Source organism: Pteropus medius, unplaced genomic scaffold (genome assembly GCF_902729225.1).
Source record: "Pteropus medius unplaced genomic scaffold, Ma_sr-lr_union100, whole genome shotgun sequence".
NCBI classification, from domain to species: domain Eukaryota; kingdom Metazoa; phylum Chordata; class Mammalia; order Chiroptera; family Pteropodidae; genus Pteropus; species Pteropus medius.
The window spans coordinates 118761-131128 of NW_024344437.1; the positions used below are offsets into that span (position 1 = coordinate 118761).

At 34.2% G+C, this 12368-nt stretch overlaps 1 protein-coding gene and 1 pseudogene across 3 annotated transcripts in view; one reads left to right on the forward strand and one right to left on the reverse strand.

Moving 5' to 3' along the window:
* PROSER1 (proline and serine rich 1) overlaps nucleotides 1-12368 on the forward strand; it is a 33066-nt gene that overhangs the window by 11500 nt on the left and 9198 nt on the right. For 2 of the 3 annotated variants that reach the window (XM_039872929.1, XM_039872931.1), the window contains 5 exons: nucleotides 72-182; nucleotides 1904-1987; nucleotides 3270-3348; nucleotides 3968-4063; nucleotides 8169-8213. In XM_039872929.1, the coding sequence (XP_039728863.1) occupies nucleotides 72-182; nucleotides 1904-1987; nucleotides 3270-3348; nucleotides 3968-4063; nucleotides 8169-8213 (415 nt within the window). The remainder of the gene's footprint in view (nucleotides 1-71; nucleotides 183-1903; nucleotides 1988-3269; nucleotides 3349-3967; nucleotides 4064-8168; nucleotides 8214-12368) is intronic. The other variant, XM_039872930.1, reaches the window with a different exon arrangement.
* On the reverse strand, nucleotides 4777-4895 carry LOC120610779 (uncharacterized; annotated as a pseudogene).

Genomic DNA, 12368 nt, shown 5'->3' on the forward strand with positions numbered 1-12368 from the left:
ATATTTAATTTTATGAGTTCATTTGATTTTCTTTTTTTTTTTTTTTTACTACCCTCTTTTTTGTGTTATAGGCTTTCAAGGCAGGCTGTAAAGCTCCTCATGCTATGATATCTTCTTGTGGAACAATCCCAGGAAATCCATATCCCAAAGGAAAACCTAGTCGCATAAATGGAATTTTTCCAGTAAGCATACTTTTATTGGCTATATTTGAAATTTCCTGTGGCTAAATATGAAATTTAGCATAGTTATGATATTTGAAGAAAATGCCAGTTGATGAGGCTTCTACAAAGGAAAGGAATTTTATGATGTCAGAAACTTAATTCATAAATTCACCACTGAGTGAAAGTTCATATATAAACTACATTAAAGTAGTTAATGTAAAATGTACAGAAATACAAGCCAAACACAAAAGAGGATGATTTTGTTTTGTTTTTCCAAGTATTTTAGAAGCACTGATTTACATTTAGTAAAAGAGCATTTCTCAAATTCTCAGACAGTTTCACAGGTAAGTATGTTTGGGAAACTATGCAGTGTTTCCTTCCTGGAGAATCCCATTGTATAAAAAGGCTCTGAGAAGTCTTGTAAGAAAGAAAATGTTTTTATATCTATTGTTCCTAAACTTTTTTATAAGCTAGCTCTTTCAAAGAACGGTATATTTTTATTACAGTGTAACAAACAACCCTAAAACTTAGTTTGTTACAGTGTAACAAACAACCCTAAAACTTTTATTATTTTCATGCAGTTGCTATGAATCAAGAATCTGGGAGTGACTTAGCTTGATTCTGGCTCAGAGTTTCTCATGAGGCTGGAGTCATCTGAAGGCTCGATTAGAGCTCCAGATTATGCTTCCAAAGTGGCTCACTTACATGCCTGGCAAATTAGTGTTGGTTGTTGGAAAGGGGTGTTTTTTTTCCTCACAATATAAGGACTTTTCCATAGTGTTGCTTGAGTATCTTATAACATGGCTACTGACTTCCACCAGAGCAAATAATCTAGAAGAAATTTTGTCTCTTATGACTTAGACTTGGAAGTCAAATGCCATCATTTCTAGAATATCCTATCTGTTGCACAGGTTAGCCTTATTCATTCTAGAAGGAGACTGCACAGCATGTTGGAGGCAAGGACCACCGGGGACCATTTTGGAAGTTGGCGTCCAACTGTTTAGGGACACACACTATTAGAAAGATACATTGTAATATTCTGTCAACTTAATTCTGATCTGTTAATTATAGCAGTCTTGAATGAGGTCTCATTTGCTTTTGTAGAATAAACTATCATACTTAATACTTATAGAGAACACCATTTTTTGTCATCTAGTTTCAACTGCAATGCAGGTAACTCTTTTTGATTCTTTGATTATTATACATACTATAGAATTGGAAGTCTATTTCTGGTTGTAACTATTATGGACGGAAAAAAATTAGAACATGCTTGATCTTGCTCTTGTCTCATCCTCATGCGTGTATTGTGTATGTAATTCTGAGTACCTCTATACATGTAATGAGGTTTCTGTGGCACGTCAGGGTTGAGGACCTTATCAGGGTCAGGCAGCCAGGTCAGGATTGGGTCTCGAATCCAAGTCTTTAAACTCCTACCATGTTGATGTCTTTTATTCATTATAATACAGGCATACCTCAGAGATATAGGTTTAGTTGTAGACCACCTCAGTAAACCGGGTACCAAAATAAACCAAGTTGAAATCTTTTTGATGGTGGGGGTATTGTCTTCAGTTTGTAAGAAATGCAATATCTGTGAAGTGCAATAAAGTAAACTGCAATAAAATGAAATATGCCTGTACAGTGATGGGTTTTTTTGTTGTTGTTTTGCTTTGTTTTTGCTTTTGGGTTTTTTAAAGTCTCAATTATCTTTCTTCATTTTATTTTATTATTTTTTTTTTAAATAGGGAACCCCTTTGAAAAAAGACGGTGAAGATTGTACCAACGAAGGGAAAGGAATAGCTGCACGGATTCTTGGACTGTCTAAACCAGTATGTTTAGAAAATAAATGATGAAAGAGGTCTTAACTCTTACATGTGGTTTTCTATCTATTCGAAGCACAAATTATGTTTTTGCTTTGTGAAGTTCAAAGAATACTAAAAACTCAAAGTGCGTGGTCTAAGGCAATGTAGTATAATTAGTTAACAGTGCTAAGGGCCTTTTTAAAGGAATGGAGCCAGAAGGTTGGGCTTATTTTTAAGAGAGTGATAATAATGATTGATTGGGCTATAAACTGAACAGAAGATAACCCCATGGATTGAAGGATCATTGGAATTGATGTACTAGAGGCCTCCCACACAACCTCTTTGCAGTTCCTACGTGTCCACTTTCAAAGGCAGTCATTTCTAGCAAAATAGTTACAGATCATGGTCCTTGCATGAGATTATTGCATCAAACAGGACTACCATTATGAGAAGTAGAAAGAATTTGGGTCCTTTACCACCAATGGAGCCCCTCTGCACCAAGGGTACAAATGTGTGTTCTCTCAAGCATATATGCTCACTGTCTAGTTAAAAGTACAGCATTTGGCTTAGCTTCAGATACCTCTCGTTCTCTAGAGACCAATTCTTTTAATGTTCCATAAAATAAAAAATTTGTGGATTTCAAAAGGCAAAAAGACCAAAATAGTGAATTTGTAATTTCAGTCTACATTCTATTGGAGTTGTCAGAATACTGAATGCTAAAGGAAACTGCTTTTTTTCTCCCAAAAGGAGAAAAGAAGAATGCTAAAACGAATCCCTAATGAATTTGGAGGGTGTTGGAGTATTTGAGTAGCTGAAGTTCCAAAAGCTAGTGGATTTCTTGTGTGACATAGAAGGAGATGGAATTCTTGGATTAACGTTGGCCAGGTCAGAGAGAGGCTTGCTTTTTAGGATAAGGTCTGACTGGAGGCGATTTAATGCTGAAATTAAAAATAAACTCCTCTGGGCCTTTCGAGCCACACTTCTCTTGCTCAGGCCCACTTCCACTCCTGGAAGTGTCCTTTGCATTCTAATAAAACTTTCCTACTGTAAAAAAAAATAAAATAAAATAATAAACTCCTCTATAGCTATCTTTGGCAGGATTTAACTTTGGAATTTAATAGGAACCACATTTTTTAAATCAAAGAAATTTTCCTTATTTGAGCCATGTTGGTCCTGTAGCGTTAGCTTTGCTGGGAGCATTTTTAGCCTCTTAGGACTAAATAGTTAGAAAGACAAGTTGTATTTTGTTTTGCCAGGAAGTCGTTACTTGGTTTTCGTCTCACTGCTGTACTTTCCTCCTCTCATCTAGCCTCCTTCAACATACAATCCACACAAACCTGTTCCTTATCCAATACCTCCATGCCGGCCACATGCAACTATTACACCAAGTAAGGAGTTCTTTCATTTTTTTCACATACATCATTTTTTTTTTCTCTTCAATTTATTAAATTGAAAGTAAGTGTTAGTATATGTACTTGAGAAATCTAGAGCACTTATGAGATGTACTATGATGATTTTAACTCTTCTGTAGTCAGCTACTAGTGTCTTGGTCAACAACAGTACATAAGACAGTTTAGGATATTTCCTTTTGATTACAGATTATTTTTAACCATTATTATGACAGGTTTTCTCTTTGGTAAGTCATCTTGAATCCCTTTTTGATAGTTGATGTTCAAAGAAATCATTAATGCATATAACTTTAAAAAGTCATGTGTATATGCTTGAGAGATAGGACAAATAATTTAAGTATGGCATGTTTTGCCTCTCATGCCATTCAGTAAGCTTATGCTTGGAGTCAGCATGTAATGGGAAATGGGAATCTCCAGTTTTCTATTATGATCTCAGTTTTCACCTAGTCCTAAACCCAATGTAAATTTACTCCATGTAAAATGCAACTCTATTATATAAGTTTTAAAAATAAATTAGATAGGTACGTTAATACAGTTTGAAGTCGTGACCACAAAATGATACTAAATTATATTTTTCTCTATTATATTTTTATTTTAGGTGCTTACAACAATGCAGGTCTGGTACCATTAGCCAATGTCATAGCTCCAGGTGTACCCCCTCCACCTCCATATACTCCTAATCCAGTAGGAACAGGTAAAATCATGTTATGGAGTATTCAAAGTAAATAATTTATTTATGCATAAATGTACACTTGGAGGGATTACTTGTTTGAAATGGTGTGTCAGAACAGGGAGCACAAACTTAAGAGCCTGATGATGGATCTGAATGTGATGTACAAGTTCCACTATAATGGTCTTGGCCTACATGTGTGAACACAGCAGGCTGTAGAAATAAGAATCATTTCTCATGAGAAAAAACTTTGACAGGAAATGTGTAATTGACCTAATGAATGTCATTGTTTGGGCAAATTACTTCTACCTTGGGGAAGAGAGGCTCGTAAGGAGGTGCTCAGGTTTTAAACTCTTTCCCAGTACTGTCTAGTTCAGCCTTTTTCTTTGGGTCTATTGGGAACATGGGATATGAAGTATAAATATTTTTCTGTATATTGCCTAACTGTTCTCCAAAAAGACTGTACCAGTTTATACTTGCCAGTCAGGGTATATGAGCATACATACAGTTTCTTCACACACTTTCAACATGGGATATTACCAGTTTTTTAACTTTTCCTAATCTTCTAAGGCTGATTTAGCTTATATTTCCATATGTGTCTTATAAAAATTCAATTTATATATTGATCAGCTATTATTTATTTGACTCTTCTGAGTATGTATTTATTTTTAGGCAAGGTTGATGTCACAGATTGCAAGGACCTTGTTAGCTTACAATCCCTTATTTTTTATTTTTTATGCCCGCAGCACCTGGTCTTCCTAGGTGGTTTCCCATCCAAGTACTAACCAGACCCAACCCTGTTTAGCTTCCGAGATCAGACAGGATTGGGCTTGTTCAGGGTGGCATGGCCGTAGACCTGAGTTTTATTTTTTGCCTAGAAAGCCCATCCCAGCAGTATGAAAGTATCATGTATATTCTCTTATTCTCTAATTACTTTTATAGTGATTCTTTTTTAATATATAGTTTTTAGTCCACTGCCATTTATTTTTATTTATGTGTAGGGTAGGGAGAGATCTTAATTTTTTTTCTGCCTTTCCAGAGACTCAGAGTTACTGATAGCATTTTATAAATTATTTTTTCTCTATTACTTACCAAAATGGTTCTGTTGTTTGCAGCTGAGTACTCTGACTTATGAGAGTTGCTAAACAATTTTTCTAAAATACATCATTTTATTTCTAGACCTTTTGTCTTTAGAGCTACATTTTTGCCTACAAATAGAGGTTGTGAAAGAAAAGGTAGAATCATGTTATCTTGGTTCAGATCTTCTTAACCTTAGGTGGTCCAGGTGATCAAGATCTTGTGAGAGACTCTTATTCCATCTAGAATTTATTTTCAGATAGGGGTGAAATTGAGATTCATTTTAATTTTTTTCCCAGATGATAGCCATTTGTACCAGTACCATTTATTAACTAATCTATTTTCTCCACTGTTTTGAAATACCACATTTACCTTACATTTTCATATACACACATGGCTCTAATTCTGGGTTCTTTATTTTGTTCCAATATAGTTATTTTATGTTAGGACAATACCATATTGGGTTGATTAGCATATTTATAGTATGTTCTGATATCTGATAAGGCTAGCTTTCTCTCAATGTATTTTTATATTTTTCTTATCTATTTTTGGAAATTTATTCTTCCATCTAAAATTGAAGATCATTTTATGCAATTAAAAACAGTTGAATTTATTTATATATAGTTATATAGTAATTTTGGGAGAATTGACATTTTTATAATATTAAGCCTTACTTTTCAATCATGTATATTTATATCATGTCAAGTGGTAGTGGTTTTCCCTCAGGGCTGATTTTATCTCTTTCAAGATTTTGTAGGTTTCTTGATTATACGTTTTTTGCCTTAGGTTTGTCTCTAGGGGTTTTAGAGTATTTTTTGTTGTAATTATAAATGAAATATTTCTAGATACTTATAACTAATTACCTATTCTAGGTTTCTTGTTTTTTCTTAAAAGTGTCCTGAGTTTTCTAGGTATAAAATAATGTCAGTTGAGTTATACTTTTACTATAAAAATATTTTTTTCCCTGGCCTTACTGAATATTAATATTATCCTAACTTCTTTTTGTTTCATTTTATAAAAATATTTGCCTGTATCTTTATTTTCAGATTTTGTTATTTGGTAGCTAAGTCAGTTTATAAATTATACATAGATGGATTCTTATTTTTAAACCAATGTAAGAGAGACTTATAGGAATTTCCAACAACCATAAAGGTTTCATATTCTTAGTACTTACATTTTATTTTTGTATTTGTTATGATTCTTTTATCAGTTTTTCATTTTTCTTACTTTTATTTGCTTCGATTAGTCAAATTGCTGTTTTATTTTTTAACAATTCTTCTCTCCTTGCCGTCACCCAAGCTTAAAATTTTACTATAGTACTGCTAATTATCACCTTCATATTCTTAATGGTTGTCAATAGACAAAAACTAAAAAAAAGCTATTTTATACTCCACTATTAGACTTCGTACTCTCTCCTTTTTCATCAGTTTGTGTGTTTTGTTGGAATACATTTTTTTCTTCTTTGCATATGAACCTACAGCTTCTTACTGTTTCTTTTCTTTTATACTCTGTCTTGATATGCTTGTTCTAATTTTCTTTTAGTTAAAAATTTCTGTAAGTAGTTTCTTCAAAAGGGGCACATATGTAGGGCTCTAGTTAAGAGACTCAATTCTAGCTAATTTTCTTTTCTTCATGAGAAACTCGGTCTCTTTCTGTATGCTTACAAAGAAAAGTTGTATCTGGAGTTCAGAAATGTCTTTAATCTTGGAATTCAGATAGTTCAACAGAATGTGTAGGTATGTATTTCATTAATTTTTCCTGGTACTCTCTAAGCCCTTTGGATTTGAAAACTCAAGTCTTTAAAGCTTAGGAAATTTTGTTATTGTTCCTTTATTGCATTTTCACCTATTCTTTTTTTCTCCTTCTAGTACTCTTACTTTGCACTGTATTTGTCTTTTAAGCCTGTTATCTATTTATGATATCTTTTTTTTTGTATTTTTGCCAATTTTAATGAGATTTTTTTGTTTCTTATTTCTAAGTAATTTAGCTTTCAGTAATGTTATTTCTAATCTTTACCAGTCTTTGCATTTATTAATTTGTAGTCAGATTTTTATATCTAAAAGTCTTCACCTTCTCTGCTTATTTTCTTATAGTATGTGTATGTGTTCTTAATTTGCATTACAGGTTTTTAAAGTTTTTTGTTTCTTTCATTGAATCTCCGTTGATAGACACCATCTGTTTTTGTTGTTTATTTGTACTAAGCCCCTTAAGTAAGCTATGATCTTTTTTGGCTCACCATGTTGACACTTTTGGGTTCCTTTAGACCTTACACCTGTCACATTATTGGTCTCTTAAGCAGTTATTGGCAAGCCATGAGAGGTGATTTTTTTTGCCATTGCATCTTTGACTGATGGTTTAGATAGTTCCTTTCCCATGAGAGTAGGGAAGGAGTGTGCTTTTAGCTCATCAGTCTCACAGGCTTCACGTCAGCCTCAACTAGGGTAATTCTTGACAGCTCCTTTTTCATAACTCAGTGCAACAAGTGGGCAGGGCCACTTTGTGTTTGCTTGAGTCATTCACATGGCTTTTGAGATTAGTTCCTCAGATGGCAGTGGATTCTGTACTCAACATCTACCTCCCACTTCCAAGTCTTCCCACTGTTGTAGGCATTGGTGTTCAGAAGTGACTCTTAGCCAGTGACAGTGGTTCCTCTCTGCACTCCAGGTGCAGGCTACACTTTCTCCTAGATGACAGACCCAGGACATTATCTTTCCAAAAAGTGTTCTTAAATAAAATAACAATGTTTATTTAATACCTTATAAGTTAAGGAGAAATGGGGGAAGAAGCCAGTGAGGATCAATTGCTCATAATCCTGTCATTCTATATATAATTACTACTATGATTTTTATTTCCTTTTTCCGTAGGCGTATATTGGTTTTCCCAATTTAGTATGCATATTCTGGGTCTTTCTTTTTTTGACCCCAATTTTGATGCATATTTAGTATGCATATTCTGGGTCTTTCTTTTTTTGACCCCAATTTTGATCACAGTTATTATGGTGGTGAATAATTTGATTAAAGCCTGAAATCAACTTTTATTTATTTTCATATAGAAAATGAAGACTTTTCCAATCAGTCAAAACATATACAGAATCAAAGTAAGTACCAAATTTGATTCAGAGATAACCGATGTTTTCTTAGTTGTCTGCTGTATTGTTCACTGAGAACCATTTGAGTTTAGTGTATTTGAAAGTTCCTGGTTAAAGACTTTAACTGATTACTGCTTGCTAAAAGTGAGTTAATAGTGGTACATACAGTAACTGTATTTAAAATTAACCTTATACCATTGTATCCTGTTTATCCTGTTTCAATGTAATCTAAGTGCAATGTGAATTATATACACATTCACTTTACATTATGTGATATAGAAGCCTCATTTCTTTTTTGATATAAATACACAGGGTGATAAAAAACCTTTTTGATAGATATGTCAGATACTATTTCTATTTTTTTAATTTTAAAAACAATTAAAATTTTTTCAATTACAGTTGACATTCAGTATTATATTAGATTCCAGTATATAGCAAAATGGTTAGCCATTTATATAACTTTCGAAGTAAACCGCCAGTAAGTCTAATATCTACCTGACACCATACTTAGTTATTACAATATTATTGACTATTATCCCTGTGCTGTACTTTATATAGCTATTTTTTACATGCTAATTTGTAATTCTTAATCCCTTCACCTAGCCCCTCAAGCCCCTTCTCATCTGGCAGCCATCATATTTTTCTCTGTATCTATGAGTTCATTTCTATTTTCTTTGTTCACTTATTTTGTTTTTAGATTCCACATGTAAGTGAAATCATATGATTTTTGTCTTTCTCTGTTCGATTTATTTCATTTAGCATAATACCCACTAGGTCCACCCATGATGATATTTCATCTGTGTTTATGGCTGAGTAATATTCTATTGTGTATATGTACCACTTTTTCTTTATCCATTTCTCTGTCAATGGACACTGAGTTTCCTTCCATATCTTGGCTATTGTAAATATTGCTGCAGTGAATGTAGGGATGCGTATATCTTTTCAAATTAGTGTTTTGGATTTCTTCAGATAAATACCCAGAAGTGGAATTGCTTAGTCATAAGGTAGTTCTATTTTTAATTTTTTGGAGGAACCTCATTACTGTTCTCCATAGTGGCTGTATCGATTTTCAGTCCCATCCACAATGTACAAAGGTTCCCTTTCCTCCACATCCTTGCCAATACTTGTTTGTTGATTTATTGATGATGATAGCCATTCTGACAGGTGTGAGGTGATATCTCATTGTGGTTTAATTTAATTTCTCTAATAATGAGTGATGTTCGAGCATCTTTTCATACGTCTGTCGGCCATCTCTCTGGCCTCTTGTGAGAAATGTCTATTCAGGTCCTCTATTCATTTTTTAATCAGATTTTTTTCCTTTTTTTTTTTTTTTTTTTTTTTTTAGTGTTGTATGAGTTCCTCATATATTTTGTATATTAACTCCTTCTCGGATGTATCATTGGCAAATATCTTCTCCCATTCAGTAGGTTGTCTTTTTGTTTTGTCGATGGAATCCTTTGTTGTGCAATACCTTTTTAGTTTGATGTCCCGTTTGTTTATTCTTTTGTTTCCCTTGCCTGAGGAGACATATCAAAAAAATATATTTTTCTAAGAGCAATGTCAGTGGGTTTATGGCTTATGTTTTCTTCCAGCCTTTTTATGCTTTTGGGTCTTAAAGTCTTTAATAATGCATTTTGAGTTTATTTTTGTATCTAGAGTAAGAAAGTGATCCAGTTTCATTCTTTTGCATGCATCTGTCCAGTTTTCCCAACATTATTTATTGAATTGACTGTCTTTACCCCATTGTATAATTCTCGTGTCCTTTGTCATAGATTAATTGACCGTATAGATGTGGGTTTATTTTTGGGTTCTCCATTCTGTTCCATTGATAGATACATCTGTTTTTATGCCAATACCATGCTGTTTTGAGTACTGTAGCCTTTTAGTATGATTTGGTATTAGGTAGAGTGATACCTCTGTTTTTCTTCTTTTTAAAGATTACTTTGGCTATTCAGGGTCTTTAGTGGCTCCATCTAAATTTTAGGATTATTTGTTCTAGTTCTATGAAAAAAACATTGATATTTTGATAGGGATTGCACTGAATTTGTTCATTGCTTTGAGCAATTATAGACATTTTAACAATGTTGGTTCTATCCATTTCTCTTTAATGTCTTCAGTGTTTTATATAAGTTTCTGAGGACAAGTCTTTTACCTCCTTAATTAAAAGTACTACTAGGTGTTTTATTCTTTTTGATGCAATTGTAAACGAGATTGCTTTCTTAAATTCTTTTTCCGAAAGTTTTGTTGATATATAAAAATGCATCTGATTTCTGAATATTAATATTTGTATCGTGCTACTTTACTGAATCAGTTCTCATAGTTTTTGGTACAATCTTTAGGGTTCTTTATGTATAGAATGTCATCTACAAATAATAATAGTCTACTTCTTTCCAATTTGGATACTTTTTCTTTTTCTTGTCTGATTGCTGTGGTTAGGACTTCCAATACTGTGTTGAATAAAAGTGGTTTATGTGCACATCCTTGTCTTTTCCTGATCTTAAGGAAAACACTTTTAGCTTTACACTGTTGAATATGGTATTAGCTGTGGGTTTGTCATACATAGGCTTTATTATGTTGAGGCATGTTACCTCTTCCCACTTCGCTGAGAGTTTTTATCACAAATTAACTTTGAGATTTTGTCAAATGCTTTTTCTGCATCTATTCATATGATCATATGATTTTTCTTTATCATTTTTTGCAATATTGGTGGTAGTGAACTCTTTTATCTTTTTTCTTTTGTGGGAAGCTCTTTAGCTCTCCTTCAATTCTAAATGATAGCCTTCCTGGGTAGAGTAGTCTTATTTGTAGGTCTTTGCTTTTCATCACGTTGAATAATTTGTGCCAATCCCTTTTGGCCTTCAAAGTTTCTGTTAAAATCAGCTAATAGTCTTATGAGAGCTTCCTTATGTGTAACTAACTGCCTTTCTCTTGTTGGTTTTAAGATTTTCCTTTGTCTTTAAACTTTTGCCTTTAAATTGTGATGTGTCCTTGGTGTGGGCCTTTTTGGGTTCATCTTGTTGGGACTGTCCATGCTTCCTAGACTTATAAGTCTGTTTCCTTCTCCAGGTTGAAGAATTTTTCAGTGATTATTTCTTCAAATAGGTTTTTAATCCTTGTTCTCTGTCTTCTCCTTCTGGTACCCTTATGCAACTGTTGGTGTGCTTGATATTGTCTCAGAAACCCCTTAAACTCTCATCCTTTTTTTTTTTTTTCCTTTTGTTCCAATTGGATGTTTTCTGCTACCTTGTCTTCCAAATCACTGATTTGAACCTCTTCATGTAATCTACTGGCGATTCCTTCTAATGTGTTCTTCATTTGAGTTATTGTATTCATTTTTCATTGGTTCTTTTTTTTTTGGTTTTATCTCTTTATGTTAAGTTCTCACTGAGTTCATTTTTTCTTTTGCGAAGTTCTTTGAGCATCCTTATAACCAGTGTTTTGAACTCTGTATCTGATAGATTGTCTCCATTTTGTTTAGTTCTTTTTCTGGAGTTTTGTGCTGCCCTTCATTTGAGACATGTTTTTTTGTCTCCTCATTTTGACTGCCTCCCTGTATTTGTTTCTGTATATTAGGTAGATCTGTGTCTCCCAGTCTCAGCAGGGTGACCTTATGTAGTAGTTGACCTGGGGGGCCCCGTGGTACAGTTTCCCTGATCACTTGAGCTGGGTGCTCCAGGGATGATTGCTCTTGGCATGTCAGTGGGTAGGATTTATTCTCAGGGTTACTGGGAGTCTACAGTGATGACATGTTCTATAATGGCTGGCCCCTTGTAACGGGATTTACTTAAGCAGGGCTCTGGTACCTGCCAAGTTCACCCTTTGGGTGTTTTGTTTGTGGAGCTCATTTGGTGGTGCTCTCGTGTGATCTACAGCCAACCACCAGATATGTTGGTTCTGGGGCCTCTTGGGAAAGACTCCAGTTCAGGCCAACATAGTTTGTGCCTTTGCCATCCCAGGACCACATGTAAAAGCTACAACTTGATCTGCAGATGGTAGCTGCCTGTGCTGCGTTTGTAGATGCCTGGGAGAGGCTATGCTGCAAACTGAAGTTGGCTGCCAATAGTGCCTGGCTTTGGGCTGCTATGCTGAGGCCAGCCACTGCTTGTTTCTGGTTTGTGGACCTTTGAGAAATTTTAGAAAGTTAACAGCACAGGTCAAGGCTGA